Source organism: Falco rusticolus, chromosome 17, assembly GCF_015220075.1.
Source record: "Falco rusticolus isolate bFalRus1 chromosome 17, bFalRus1.pri, whole genome shotgun sequence".
Lineage (NCBI taxonomy): Eukaryota > Metazoa > Chordata > Aves > Falconiformes > Falconidae > Falco > Falco rusticolus.
Window position 1 is genome coordinate 4,979,103 of NC_051203.1, and position 15,795 is coordinate 4,994,897.

General features: G+C 42.3%; 1 protein-coding gene across 4 annotated transcripts in view; it reads left to right on the forward strand.

Moving 5' to 3' along the window:
• Positions 1-15,795, forward strand: part of SRGAP2 (SLIT-ROBO Rho GTPase activating protein 2) — a 111,449-nt gene that overhangs the window by 24,975 nt on the left and 70,679 nt on the right. For all 4 annotated transcript variants that reach the window (XM_037410262.1, XM_037410264.1, XM_037410265.1 and 1 more), the window contains exon 3: positions 12,589-12,781. In XM_037410262.1, the coding sequence (XP_037266159.1) occupies positions 12,589-12,781 (193 nt within the window). The remainder of the gene's footprint in view (positions 1-12,588; positions 12,782-15,795) is intronic.

Consider the following 15,795-nt stretch of genomic DNA (forward strand, 5'->3'; position numbering starts at 1 on the left):
GACTTCTATGTTTCTTATGATCGTGTAGGAAAAGCCTGCTTGGGATACCTTTGCTTTCACCGAGTATTTCTGGTGTAAGCTTCTTAGGAATGTGAACAAAGCCAGAACACAACAGGGAGACTGGAACAAAACTTTTTAACATAAACTTTTTTTGTGGTTTTAAATTATGCTTATATATGAATTAAAAACAATGCTCCAATTTGATTTCTTATGTAAACATGATTTCTTACGTTAAGACTGACTTATCGTAAATTCTCATACCAGTTTAGAGAGGCTTTACTTTGATTTCCTGTGATGGTTTTGGTTTAATGGCAGGTGTTAGTTATTACAGTGGGGAAAATAAGAGGCTGCTGCGGTGGAAACTAGCTACAGTCATCAGTGTCCGCTGGTACCGCGGGCATAACTTGGACCTTTTTGATCTTGTTGACATCATCTGTGAAATGTCTGTAATGATGCTTGTTATTCACCTCTCCTGGAATGTTTATGGTTAATTAATAGTTCTCAAAACCTCCCAGAAACACACACTGCAGTGTCTCTGCTGGGACTGACAGGGAGGCAGTGACAACTCGATCAGGCTGCTGAAATATATTTGACTCACCTTGTTGACTTCTTTGGACAGTTGTCTGTCTTCTCGATGGACTGAGAGCCTTACTTGGTGTTCCAGCAGGAAGGGAAACGGGAAGGAGGAGGGCTGCAGAGATCCTTCATGGTTCACTTGTACAAGTCTCCGGGCTGCTGGCCTGCAGCGGGCTCGGGTGGTCGCTGGGTTATTCGTGACCGACCAGGTGGGTCTGTCCCCGGTGCGATGTGACAGGTCAGCCAGGAGCACATCCAGCCTCGCGTCTCCTGGGGACCCTCAGCAGCAGGAGCTGGGAGGTGTGCAAGGACGTGGGAGGGTTTCAGATCTAATGTCTGCGTTTGGATGGCGGCAGCTCCGAAGCGGGTTTATCTAAGTGAGACTGAGGACCGGGACGGGAACGCATTGGCGGCACCAGGGCACAGTGTTCATTTCCATGGCAGCTTCAGGATGCCTCTGGAATAGTGGTGCTAACCAAAGGTTATCTTCTGCTGTTGCATAGTTACTGGATTGTAAAATGAAGCCTCACCCTGTTCACTTTTTTCTGTAAAAAATTCCAGGTCAGTTGATGCTGTTTTTTTTTTTTTTTAAAATATCTGCTTAAATACAAAGCAAGGATCAAAATCATTGATGCAATTAAAAAACCAAACTCATATTTATCTGTCTTTCCCCTAGCTGCCTAAGACAGCCAGGGAATTTGGCAGTCTACTGGAAGTGATTCTGAAATCTAATTTACTGTGCTGTGCTCAAGAAGTGTTTGTATGTCCCTTTTTGTTTCTCTTCATTTATTTCTTGATCATTTATGCATGTTAACGTGTTAGTTACCAAAGAGGAGAGGGAGGAGAATAAATCCTGACATGAAATTAAATCGGGCACCAGCATTAATCATTCAGTTTGTATCTCTAAATATATGACATAATTCACCAAAGGATTTTTGTTTGATTGAAGAGATTAAAACACAGAGGTCGTAAATTGCCACTTTTGTTCTAGCAATTTTATTGATTTGGAAAATACACTTGATGTTACTTTGCATGAAATACTTATGTCTAATAGTGTAACTATCAGGTCTTACAAATTGGGAAGAAGTAATAATTTTTAAGATTAATAACTTCTTTTGGGTTCTTGCATCCCAGTATCTTTCAGCACTTCCAAACTTTACTTAACCTTTGGGGCACCCTTGACAGAGAAATGGAAAATGATGATGTCAAATGAACTAAGCTTTTTGCAGTAGGACCAAAGGCAGCTGGGAGTTGGGTCTGGGGAATTTGGTCCGTCTGGATGGTTTTCCTGAGGAAACAATTAGCGCTGTGGAGGATTTCATGTGGCTGTGTGTGTATGGATGCTACTTTCTCATCTATAGATGTTTCTGTGTGTGGATGCATATGAATGTAGTAGTCCAGTGATGTATAGTGAGTTTAATTTGGGATTCCTGAAGTGAATTGAGGCAGTAAGAACGTACAGCAGATGCCAGAAATAATGATCGCATTACACGTTTCTGATGAATAATTCAATTCAGTTTAGTACTGTTCCACCATTAAAATAAACCCCTCACAATATTTGACATAATGCAGCTGAAACACTTCAGGGGGAAAAAAAAAAAAAACCTGTAGGTGAGAGGAAGCAGTTGTTTCACTTCTGTTTTAATCACCGCTAGCAGAGGAAATCTTAATGCTTAGAATGAAGACATATGTAAAGTCCGGGGCTGGAGCTGTGGTTATTAAAAAGCTCCTCGATGTTGTGTGGCAGGGGAGCAGGCTTCAGGAGGGACAGGGGTTGTGACGGGCTGCTGTGGGGCTGCAAAGAAACTAGCTCTAAAATCAGCCAGGAAAGCACAGCAGAGACTAGTAGAAACAACAGCTGGGAAGAATGTGCCAGAATTATTTTTTAAAATGAGAAGGGGGCGGGGGGGGAAATCCTCACTCTAAAGTCCACCTTTCTGAATTATGGTACTCATAGATTTTTGGGGAAAAAAAAAAAGACCTCCACCTATTTTTGAGCTCTTCTTGAAAAAAGTTCTGCCACTGTCGCTCAAGGAGTGTGTTTGGGGAATGGGAGGTGAATGTTAACTGATGGATGCTGTTTAGGCTTGACTCTTATTAAACACAGAGCTCTCATGTCGGGTATCCTGAGTAGCTTTAAAAATGGAGAAAGCGAGACACAGGCTTAATTATTTGTTAAAGGTGTAGGAGTGTTTGGAATGGAGTTGAGTTGTCCTGCTTGGACAATAAAAGGTAGTGGCACTGTAGGTACCCAAGATTGCCTATGAAGGTGGGCGTATAATAGCCTGAAGCAGGGTTGCAGAAATTAAGAGTAGAGAGTTTCTCTCTTAACATCTGGTGTCAGGTAAGTTAGTGGCATAGACAAAAGCTGGTTCTTCATCAACTCAGCAAAATAGAGGTAACCAGCCCCACTTTGTCTTTTGTTGCATCTGAACTAAAACTAAAGGTAATGCTGATAATTCTGCATTTAAAAATCCACTTTTCCAGTTTTTTGGGGTGGGTTTTTTTGGTGTGTTTTGTGTAAAGCAGAGAAGTGCTAGCATCCTGCAGAATGACGAAATGCGGAATGATCCTCCATCTCTTGCTTCGTGGTGATTTTGGGACATAGTTCTAGCTGCTTGTTGTTGTTCTGGCTTTTTTTCAGTAAGGAATGGTTTTCCACACTGCTTTCTGTGGATGCTCTTGATAGCATCAAGAAATGAATCAATGGTCCTGTGTGGAGGTGTCCTGCAGCCCTCATCTTGCACAGGGCTGGGGTGTTTCTGGACGGTGGGGCAAGAGCCGGTGCACCCTGCGCTGGCGGCGCTCAGCTGGGTCAGCCCCATCTTAACTCTGCTTTTGTCTCACGGACCTGTTCTGCTGTCTCTTCCTGATGGATTTCCATTCTAGAATAAATAGACATTTATGTTGAAAGCATGTGCCAGCCTCTCCCTTTGCAAAGGAATTTAACTTCCTTTGTGCACTGTGAAACACTGCAGTACAACATTCTTCATTCAAATCTCCTCCTGTTTTCAAATGAAGAGCCATGAGTACCTGGCTCCCTCCCTCTCTCCACGCCCAGGCGGCTCATTGCTTGTAAATGAATTAACATGGTTTCTGAAGGGTGTTTCTGTACATTTCCCACACTTTTCAGTCAGTCTGTTTAATTCTTACTCTCTGATGCTGCATGGGGAAGACCAGGATCGATTGCTGCTCGTCAGCTATCCCTGAACTTGATTTTTTTCATTCCTTCATAACTTTTTTTGTGACGTTTAAAATGTTAAATAGTGGTGCCAGTAGCATGCTGGACATCTGGAAACGGAGGGTGGTTGGGGTGACAGGGGTGATCCTGGGGCTGCTGGGGGAGCAGGAGTTAAGCTTTGGTTCCTTGGCACATGAGCACCTTGGGCAATACCTGGTGGAGATCCCAACTCCTGTCCTCTCCCAGAAAGGAATCAGAAACTTACATTTTAGTGGTAGCCATCCTTGGTTTTGTGAGAAATTGGGAGTAATTTGATTGAAAATGCATCCAAGGTGTGCTTAGCTTTATTCCTTACTGCATTTATTGCCTGTTGTTGGCTTCCTATAACTGGGAGCACAAGGCCAGGCTCCTTGCACTGCTGACTACCTTTTTTTGTAATTAACACAATGCTGTTTGAGGAGAGAATCTCCTATTTCTGGGAGAATGGTTTGAGTGGTCAGTGGGAGAGTGTGATGAAAAACACCTGGTCTGGTGCTTCAGGGAGACTTGGTTTGCCTTGGGCCAGAAGCAGAAGGGGCATTTAAAGCAGGCAAAAAACCCCCCCTTGCATTGGTTCACCACATTTTTGGCCATCTATGTAGTGTTGGCCTCATCACCCTGCATGAGAGGAAGCCATTCAAATAACTATTAAAATGTTGTTTGGAGAACAAACTATTTCAGGTTGCTCAGTGGGCCCAAAGCAATTTCTGCCTCCCCAAGAGCACAGGCGCTTGGGACACTTTTTACCAGAGGCTACGGGGAGTTTGTCAGCCCCAACTATTTTCTGAGTACTTGAAAATGTGAACTGGGGTGTGTGTGTGTGGCTTTTGATTAATGCTAATAGCCCATGTGTCAAAATGAGTTTTAATTTGTTTATTATAGAAATCCATGCTGCAGACCAGTGATAAAATGTAGTTTTGCTACTTGCTCGTAGTATTTTATCCAGCATTTATTAAGTGGGAATGTGTAAACAAAAGTTTGTGTGAGGTTTGGTTTGTGGTGGTGGTGGTTTTTTTTTTTTTCTTGATGTCATCTGGGGGAAACCTTTAACTGAGCACAGACAATCCTAAAATAGCTGTGAAACTTCCTGTAGGCAGAAGTAGTTGCAATGCTCCTGCTGCTTGCGTGCAGGTTTTGGATTTTCACTCACTTGAAATGAATCGATACACTTTTATTTGTTTTGAATAAACAGTTGGAGAACCTTAAAATATTGCCCCATGTACTTCGACATGTTACCGTTTATCAGAGTTTGTATGTGTACTATGGACTAGTTACAAAGACGAGGACTTTGCTCGTGCACACAGGGGGAGTTAGCTATGCTCTGCTATTAGAATTGGAGCAGTGAATTCCTGCACAGGGTAATTTAACCTGGATTCTGTTTTTAAACATCCTCCCTGAAAAGTCAACAGCATGGACTGTGTTTTGATAATAGCAAAGGAGACACTCATGGCTATTTCATTAAGAAAAAAAATATCTGACTATTTAATTTGAATTCTGTGTGAATTAAATGCCTTGGCAACTTTATGCAATTAAACATGTTGACAATTTCAAGCATTTGCTTAAAAGCTTTGCAGATCTGAAGCCTTGCATCAGTTTGCCGTCTGTGAATTGCAAATGAGTGTTTATGGGTATGGAAAACCAATGTATAGGCTTGCTGTGTTCAATGGGATTCTGGTTGAAGGGTGCTTAAAGCTGCAAAATTTCCAAGCTACCAGTTGTAATTGGAGGCGTTGCACAACTGTAATAAATGCAGAAAGCATTGGCTGCCTTGCTCCTGTGACACTTCTGTTGTGCCTAGAAAAGCTGGTAGACCCAAGTAATTCGCTGTGCAAATGTATTATGATGTAGATACGGAAATAGGAGATGTGTCCTCAGTACTTCGCTGAGACTAGCCATAATTTTCACTTTTAAGCGAGTCTTGCATCCTCTTCTTTTACTTCGCTAATTCAAAACTTCAAGCACTCATCTTACACCTCAAAACATTTTATCAATCTGTATTAGAAAGAACTTCAGCTACTAACACCTGCAGTTCTGGTTATGTATTTATAACTATAAAGGGATTCTTGTCAATGTGTATTACCCAATGCTAGTATTTCTCAAATAGGTAAGGTATATTCTGTTTTTTAAAGAAAAATATACCTTTTCCAGGGTATTCGGTTTCTGGCAGGATTGTGAACCTGAATCTCACTCCTGGCTCTAGTTATACACAGAAGACTGTATTTTTTCCTCTTATATCATTTTCACTTCAAAGCCTAGTTTTTAAATTACCAGGGAGGTTTTTAAGGCTCTGAATGACCAACAGCTTTCAGCTAGCAGCGCAGTTTGTTCCATGAAGTTCTTCCTGTTACTGTATAAAGGCTTTTCTAAGTCATTAAACCTCCCAGCCATAGGTTGTTGGGCTGTTGTCTGTCATTTGTTACAGCCCTATTTGTAGTCGTGTACCAAAAAAATACTGAGGCTATTTTCACAAAACTACAAAGTCTTTCACTTTTGGACTACAGCCTTTCTTATATGTGACGGTAGAAGAAATGTGGACAATTCTTAGCAATCAGTAACGTGCTGGGAATATGTAAAAATCTGTAATCCAAAGCATTTTCTAAACTTTATTTATACATTTCAGTGGGTTTAACTTTTACTGGAAGCTGTAGTGTTGGTTGGTTTTAATTTTTTGAAACTGAAAGAGCGTTAAGGTCAACCTAAACTGTAATCTTAAAGGTTTGCAAAGTGAGGCAGGTGGGCGCCAGTGCCACTGATGCTGTCTTTCTCTGATGTTCAGCACCCAAGTGCGTGGCAGCTTTCAGCAGATGGGGATTCAAGAAACTGGTCACAGACAAAGCACAAGATCTAAAATTACTGCTCAGATTTTCTGTGTGAAGTGGAGATTTTGCTCCTGTTGGACTGCTTTGTCTTTCTTAGGCTACTTAGCAGCACGAGAGATAATACTTAGAGCTGCACGTGCAATTTAATGCTTGATGTCTTCCAGTCCTTCTACACAATCGCTTCTTGTGTACAGGGGTGGGGGTCCTGAAAAGTCAGGGGTAACCGAGCTGCATGCAAAGGCTTTGAATCTGCTGACTTCCACCTTGCTGTTCGTGGTTTGGTTCAGTTTTACCTTGATTTTGACCTGCCTCCTGCTTGTACTAGACTTACGTGGCATTAACACGGGAGGAGGACCGCTCCTCACAAAGCGGCCGTGGGGGACCACTGAGTCAAGGCGAGAGCACGGATGGTTTTTGAGTTCAGCTCTGCCAGTTGGAGCGGATTTGTGTGGGTGAGAGGATTGCTCTTTAATCTGGGCGGGAGCTGGGGGTTGGTGGTTCTGTTTTGTTGTCATCCCACTCCTTTCCCAAGCTTGTCATCTTCTTATACAGCATGGCATTTGGGGTAGGGGTGGGAACATCTTGAGAAAGCTCCAGTGCAGATACGTGGAGATGTAGCTAGATACTGAAAAGCAGCTCGGGCTGCTTGTGTCTTCTCCTGGTACTCTGTGCTGTGCAGGCTGTGATTCACCGTGTTGCTATCCAGTTGGAGCAGTTAAAGCTTATCGCTGGGAAGAGTTGAAACCCTGCCTAAGGAAGTGATCCTGCTTGGAGCAGGAACGTTGCTTAGAGTGCGTGAGTTGACTGGGCAAGGAGGTCTCCTGGGTCCAAGTTCATTCTTCTAGCTTTATACATGACCTACCGAAGAATGAACAAGTTGGTACAGAAATTTCTTTGTTTCTGTACTTCCAACTTTAGTTTATAGGGTGCTTAAGGCTAAAAAAAATCATTTTGGTAAATTCTTTTTCAGAAGCTGAACATTGCGTGCTGTAAAAGAGCCAGGTATGGTTCCAGTCAGAGTGTCTATATCTGCCTGCTCTGGCAATAATGGTTTTATGACAGTGCAGGTTCTTGCCAGGAGCTTTGCAGAAACCCTCTCCTGTTCAGTGTAGTTTGAGAAGCCCCCACTGTTCAGTAGAGGTCCATGATTGCACTGCTAGTCTTATTTGCTCAAGTGTGAAAAGTAATTTTTTTTTAAATTATTAAACTAAGGATAGCCTACTGTTAATTTTGTTTACTGGATCCTTCCCAAGATTGTAGGGTAGGAGTGTTTTGGGACCTTACACTTATCCTGTAACTAGCCACCTAGATACTCACTAGCAGGCTTTTTCAAGCAGGAACAATCAGTTAATGAAGATCATCCAGTTTTTTTAAAGATACGACCAGGTATGGTGGTAGGTTAAAAATGTAGCGCATCTCTTAACTTACCTATAATAGGAACTACTGGTGATGACCTTTCCATGGAAGTATTAGAGACACTATCACTTAAATACCAGCATTTTATTTGGGGATGGTTACCTTCATATCGCTTGTGCCTATCAATACTCTATATGCTTCAGAATTTAAAAAGGAAAAAAAAAAAATCAAATAGATTAGAAATGTTGAGAACGACAGGTGTGACTACAGTACAGAATGTAAAAGATCCTTTCTTACAGTTTGAATTCATTAATAACTGGGCATGCCTGCTGAGTGCCACAGGGAATGTGGAAAAGGTAGTTGCAGAAAGGGTAAAAGTAAAATTATGCAACTGTCTAGCATTATACAATACTCTGTCCCTCTGTGACCTAGGTGACTTTGTGATCTGGTGATAGAAATGAATAAATGGTTTGTTTTAAACGGATGGAAAACTTTCCTGTTGGTACTAGGACGTTTTGATTATGTAGTTGTCAGCCACGTGAGCTTGAAATATAATAGAAAGGATTTTGCAATACAGGGTAGGGCTTGGTGTGAGAATAAGAATACCTGGTGCTCAATCCTAATTTCTGCTGCAGGTACCTTGACCTTGAATTAAACGTGTTTATTCACCTTCAGGCACTTGAAGCGTTGGCAGGAGGAGCACAGTCTTCAGGAGGCTGTTCCTTGTCTTGAATGATCACAGTGGGTGGGATCTCCAAGGTCTACAGGTGTTAGAAAAGGAAAGGAGGTGGAAAGCTTTTTGGTGTTTTAAGTGGCTGTTAACCTAATAACCTGTGTAAATTAAAAGATGCAAAAGCAGTGAATTCAAAATTAAAGTGGTTGTTGTGACTCCAGACATAAAAAGGTCCCGTGTAATACGGTGACCCGTGGGTTAGAGCACACACAGCTTCTGGCTCTGCCATGGTGCGTTCTCAGAGTAAGTCCGGGAAAAAAATATCTTTTGCTTGTGTAAGCAATGGGAAAACAAGCAGACACTTTATACTCTAGAAAGCCCAGTAAGCCTCAGGAAATTCCTGCATTCTTGATTTTATTTTGTGGCAAAGTACTGTGTAGTGTGTTTTTGAAAGATGAGCAAGGTTGCCCTTCTCCAGCCCAGCGCCGCAGACTCGATAAGCTGGAGCTGAATAGCTTATTGTTCCCCTGCGGGCAGCCCGATCAGCTGTCACTGTTTCCCTCAAAAAACACTGAGTTTATTTATAAAGAAAAAGTGCCGATATCACATTTCTTACTAAAGGAAAAGGTTACCAGTTCTTGCGGCTGTTTAGCAGGAGAGCTGTGTGTGAAGTATCCCACCTCGAGAGCCAAAAACTTGAGCTTTGTCGTAATTTTATAATTAAAATGCATGTGATGTGGTTATCTTCTAGTTTTTGAGAAATACTGGGGTTTTTTGAAGTGGTGCTTTTGATCCTGGAGCTAGTTTCTCGATCAAGAATGTCAGAGTTTGCCATTGTCACCCTTGTAAAAGATCCATCGGTTGTAGCACAGGGAAGGGTGGGTGGCCACACCATTACGTGTCGGAGCTGTATCTCATATATTCTCTTCCTACCCCACTCCTCTTTTTAAACATCCATGCTAATAGGGTAGCTGACTTTTTCAGAAAAAAAATAACACTGTGCAGATCATCAAGCCCTAAATGCACAAATAGATATATCACACGCAAGGAAGAGATTGGCTGCCTTTGAATTCTGTGTCTCTTTCTTTATCTGCTTAGCAGAAAATGACAAATCTGCTCAAGTATTTTCTTTGTGGGATACCTTTTCATGGGTCTAGGAAATAAGCCACAGCTTATTAAAATAATGTCTTTGCCCAGGGACTTCTGAAAAGGTCATAGAGTTGTTTCCATGTTTGGGACCATCCCTTTTGTTGAGGAAGGGGTGGAGGAGAAGACACAAAGGGAGGAAGAGCTCTCTAATAGTCCTTGCCTTGAAGGATGTTCTTTCTTGAATGTCAGACCTGCAGGTGAGTGTCAGCTTAAGGACTAGGCAGACTGATTCACTGCAGCAAGGAAACACTATGGTACTCTGCATTTTGGTGCTGCTGTCGTCTAGCTACCTCACCTTCTTTTCTGTATGAAAGTCTTAATGACAAAGCTGCAGGGAGAATGGGGTTGTCTTGTTTGCATTGCACGTGACTAAACCTGTTGCTGGTGTAGAATTTTGCAAATTCATTAGTAGTTTGGGGACTGAGCTGAATGGAGATGTATATAGCATATGTTGAGCATCAACAGCAAATTTTTAAATAAGTGCTAGCAGATCTAATGTGTTTAAGTATTCATTCTTTCCCCATGCAACTCCCAGCCCCTGCTGATCCTGAAATACTATTGCTAGCTGGAACTGAGCAAACACAGAAATCCCACAGACTTGCAAGAAATGCAGGACGCAGGTGTTACCTAGCGCTGCTCACACCGCCCCGTGCCACCTTCCCTGCGGACCGAGGGTTGTGCCCTTGTGAGCGCGCTAGGGTAGAGGTTCCTTGTAGCTTCCTCAGGGTTTGTTTCTCCAGCCAGCCCTGGCAGGAGGACCAGATGGTGCTGGTCACTGCCTAGGGGTGAACCTGCACCCTTCCAGCTGCAGCCACCCGGGCTGGAGGGGAAAGCGTAGCCTGGGCTTCCCTGGACCCAGAGAAATGGGCGGGCTGAAGTGGTTTTGATTAAAGAAGTATGTGGACAACTCAAGCCTGTGTATTTTCTTGTAGTTGTGTTTCCTGATGAAGAGACAGAAGTTTTCAGTTTTCTAACATTCTCTCCTGAGAAAAAAAGTAAACTTGACTAGCTTTGCCCACATGTCACAGTTTTGCCTGCTCTTGTTTTGTTCTGTATTATGACCTTGCTGCCTGTATTTTCTCAGCACAATAAGCTACAGAAGCCTCTGGGTACTGCAGTCTCAAAGAAGTGATACTACCAAATTAAAGTGCTAATCAAGGTCATCTTCAAGCTTGAAACCCCACATTTTCACAGTTTTGTTGTGGGTTTTTTTGGTTTGTTTTTTTTGTTGGGTTGTGTTGGTTTGTTTGTGTTTTTTTTTTTCTGGCAAGCCTAACTAGGAGCCGTATTTGTATACACGTGTTTTGGGTTTTGGAGTCCCTAAAATAAAGATGCGTGCTTTCTTCATTGCAAATCCTGGCCCCCCTGAAACTGTTTGTTGCCGCAGATGTGAGCACGATTCAAGGCAACTGATACTCATAGAGCATGGCAAGAGTAAAGCGCTCAGAGGCCCAGATGGTACGCTTTTTCTGGGCAAAGGGACAAGCATACTGAGGAGGCCAAGCTAGCCTCTATTATTATGTATCTCAGGAATTAGCAATGAAGTAGTTGATTAAAAAATTGCATTTGGAAAACTATACCAGTCTTCAGTTGTGGTGACAAAGTTGGGGGTGCCTGCAGTTGCAACGCATAGATACAAAGCCGTGCATGCGGAAGACCTGAATGTTACTGATTTTATTGCCAATTCTGAATGCAGCTTGGAACAACACGTCTCTGAAAACCTTTGTGAAGAGCAGCAATAACAGTCAAGCAGTAGCAGGCATCTCTAAAATTTGAGTGCTCAAAGACCTTTAGATGAAAGTGCATATTTTATTGTTTTCATGTTGAGTTTATTGCCTGTATAAAAGCCAAATAACCTCTACTAGCTGCATCACTGAATATTTCTGCATTTTTAGACTGACTGACACACGTCTGCTGTGTTTTCTTGTCCTGTTTGACCATGAGCAAATCATTACAATATTCTCTTCCTCAAATTCAGCATCAGTAAGAAGAGGAGAATACCCTGGCTTGAAGGGCTAATCTGAGAAGTTTTCATATTTGTAAAATGCTTGAAAAGCGTAAAATACTGTGTTAATACAAACAGATATCTTCAGTAATTATGCGTAATATTAACACCTGTATCTGTGTACTTTATGGATCCTTTAGATGTATGCCACTTGCATATATTTTAAAAAGAAAAATAGTCTTCCTGGAGATAATTCCCTAATGGGAAGCGCTATCATGTTGGCTCTCCGAAGGTCTGGCTTTATCTGTTTCAATGGCTAGGTTTATAAATGAGAGCTGCACAGCTGGAGACTCAGTAACTAACTGAATAATCTGAAATTGGTGCCTTTGGGGAGTGCCCCAGTATGTGCAATGTCTTGTTTCTGCATCAAGAGTAGTCTGCAAAGGAATTTTACAGAAATTCCCTGAAGTGATTTTCTGAGCTGACATGGGGTATTGCAGCATACAGCCCTTTTTCCAGACTGAGATTCAGTACATTTTTAGGCAGTGACCACTTCTTCTTGATGCCAAAAATGCACTCGACACTTGTAATTGATGCACTCTTCAGCAGTAAAGCTTTGCTTGTAGGTCTGTGTGCTGGATTGCAGGTTTGTGGATGGCTTTCCTGCGACCGGTGCATCCGAGATGCAACTGCAATCATTGTCTGCTGCAGATACGGTTAATCGTAATGGAGCTTTGCTGACATAGTACGAATGAGGGAACGTATTTTTAACTGTATTTGACTGGAGAATTTTTATGGTGTTTTCTTTAACGGGATTTTGTTTAATCTTCAGTGCTTTTATTTGTTACAGAGATCCGTGCCCAATTGGTAGAGCAGCTGAAATGCCTTGACCAGCAGTGTGAGCTTCGCGTCCAGTTACTGCAGGACTTGCAGGATTTCTTCCGCAAGAAGGCAGAAATTGAGATGGATTACTCAAGGAATTTGGAGAAGTTGGCTGAGAGATTCCTGGCTAAAACTAGGAGCACCAAAGACCAGCAATTCAAGTAGAGTATTTGCCTTTGGTTTTGCCCTTTTCCCCCTGTAGATGTGGTTATAAGGGTAGGAATGTAAAAAAGAGACTATATGGTGAATGTAGGTACCAGCACTGTCGTGCACGTCGGAATAAAACGTGTCCCAAGTTTGTGTTAAACACAGAGCCTATTTCATGTTTTTACATAGCATGGTTGGTAACTTCATTTCAGTAATTCTTGGCAGGTCGTATGTTGTCAATAGGGAATGGAATGGTAAAAATTGGCACATCTAAAAGGTCTAATTTTCTTGGGAAGGTGGGCAAAGCTGTACACCAGATTTGACAGACAAAGCCAGGATTTCCTTCAGTGTCAGGGGCTTTGGTCTGTTTTCTTAAGGGTATCTGTTTCTAATCAGTTATGTGCTGTGATCTGCCATTGCAGCCCTCTGTTTTCAATATCCTACACATACTCAGTGCAGGGTTTGAGTGTTGTATCTCTGCTGCTATCACTTCAAAACAGTAGAGAAGTAAGGCCAATAGTATTTCCAAATAGAGCTGTGCTCTGTGTGTGATCCCTAGCTGATGGGACTCAACTAAAATTTAAAGATGTCCTTATTGACAATCAATTGTCTCACCTGCTTGAAACATTATTTACAGGTAGGTCTGACAATCCTGCTTTGGTTGTTCCCCACTTAGCTGCTTGAGTTGGGATGACTAATGCATATGGAACGTGGTTTCGTGGATTCAAAGCCGCCTGATTTACTACTGACTCCTGCCTGGAGGAAAGGATGCAGGTGCTTTTGCCAGGAAGGGGAATGCAGGACAGGACCGCTGGGTGAAGAAGGGCCTGGTGCAGGCTGCGTGGCATGGAGACAGCAGCTTAGCGAGTAGGTGGCCAGCATGAAGCCACAGCCATGGGGCTCCTGTTGCTGACATCTGGGCAGTGCACAAGATTGTTGGGTTTTGTTGTCAGGGTAGCAGCTGGGGAAAACACCGAGCAAAAGCAGTCTTGGGATCTGAATCACTTCTGCTTTGGACAGATTGGTCTGAAAGGATCCATCTGGGTTTGCCTCCACCCAAAGCACAGTGTCACTTTTAGCATTGTTTGGGTCAGGCCATTGTGTGTATTTTTGTTCTTCTGTTGTTGTTGCTGTGTTTGGAGGGATATGGGGATGTATCACCTTCCCCTTTCCACTAAAGCTCTTTTTGTGAAAGCCATTAAAGTAGGCATCATTTTAGCTTCCTTTCTGTACAGCTTTGATGTAGTTTACTTTAGTTCTCATTTAAAACGCACATTGTGCTATGTTGTTGGGAAAGCATGACTCCCAAGCATAGCTATTTGACAGGTTGGAGAAGAATTATTCATTGTATCTATAGAGCTATAATTGCCTGAAGTATTTTTTTCTTTTCCTTTACAGTGAAAGTGTTCTCGTAACTATAAACTGTGTATATTCTGCATATGCCTTTAGGACGGCACTAAAGAAATGATGTGTCTATGATTTTCCTCTGCATGATGATTGGTTGTCTTCTGTTTATTAATAGTTATTCCTGGTTAAAATTGAGGTGGTTTCCTTTGTATTACATGATATGCAACCCCCCATCAGCAACGCTTTTGTATTCAGCTTTCAGTGTTGGGAAAGTTGTATATATGTTATATACTGTTGTATATAGCTTCCTATTTTGAGATTGAGTGACTTTTTAATGTGGAAGTTTTTACCATATACGAGCAGAATCCTACATGGTGTCATGCTTTATGTGAATTAAATATGCTGACTGACACTACAGGGTTTTTTAGAAGTCTTGGTGGTTGGTGTTTTTTTTGTTCTAATGCATTTTGCTCATGTGGACCCCTGCTCCCACTTTTTGAGCTGTTGGTACTTTAGCCTTTATAAAGTTGTACCTGGACAAAAATGACCTCAAATATCCTTGCTGTTGAGCGTAGCCTGAATTGGACAGATGATTTTATCTGCATATAAAAGTTTCATGTGAACTCTTGAATTAAATGTCTGTGCTTTTCTGGTCAAGTCCAGGGCATAGCATGAAATACTCGGAAAAGTGTTACTGAGCATGAGTTTCATCTTGCTTTGCAGAGAGAAAGACATTGCTGCTCAGGCTCCTGGTTTCACTTACATTAGCAGCGGATATCTTCTAGCAGAAAACCATCTTGCTCTTGGAAAGTGTTACCCCTGCAAGGTTTGAGTCCCAAATGTACAAGTTGTTCATTTGGTCAAGAGCTGGAATAGAGGAAAATAACAAAAACCTCTTAAGGCTGCTGGGTCTGTGGGCAGTATTTGTCACAGCAGTGGCACACGGCTGTGAAGCTGTCTGTCCTGGGTGGCTCCATCTATTACATAGTCGGTCATTGGTGTCTGCTGGCTGTAACATCCAGGAATGTGTCAGAATACCTCAGGGATCAGTAAGGGAGCAGTCCCAATTATAATTACCTCTCCCCAGCACTGCTCTGTCTGAACAGCGAAGAGTAACTTGGCTGGTATCTTTTCTGTAGATGCTGAAGCTGTAATCTCATTTGGAAGCCCCCAGAAGACCATTTGATCAAAGCCAGCCCTCAGATTTCTCCTCCGAAGGAGCCTGGTATTACATGACTATGAGATGTGCACAGGCGGGTGGCTACTCTGTAATTGCCTGGCTGTGACCCTATAAATATACAGTAATAGCATGTTCTTTCGATAACATGATAATTATGTTGGAAGGTACCGTATCATTCGGTGGCTGCTTACCATGTCACTCGCCGATTTTAGATCTCATAAAACATTGTCAAGGAGGAAACCTGTCAGGCAGTAACCCTGTAATTTGCATGTGCTTTCATGCTCAATAGCTATTATGTAATTGCCAAGTTGCTCCAAATGTGTTCATTTAAGGGAATGCTGTCAAGGGCAGGAGGCTTCAGTCTGACCCTTGAAATTGGATTGTGTGGCTTCCTCCACCATCCATCCCCAAGCTGGTAAAAGCACACAGAGCAGTGTGAAGTGCAGGCTTGTGTTGGGTTTCTAACAGACGCATTGCATGGGGTTGATTTTTCTTAGATGT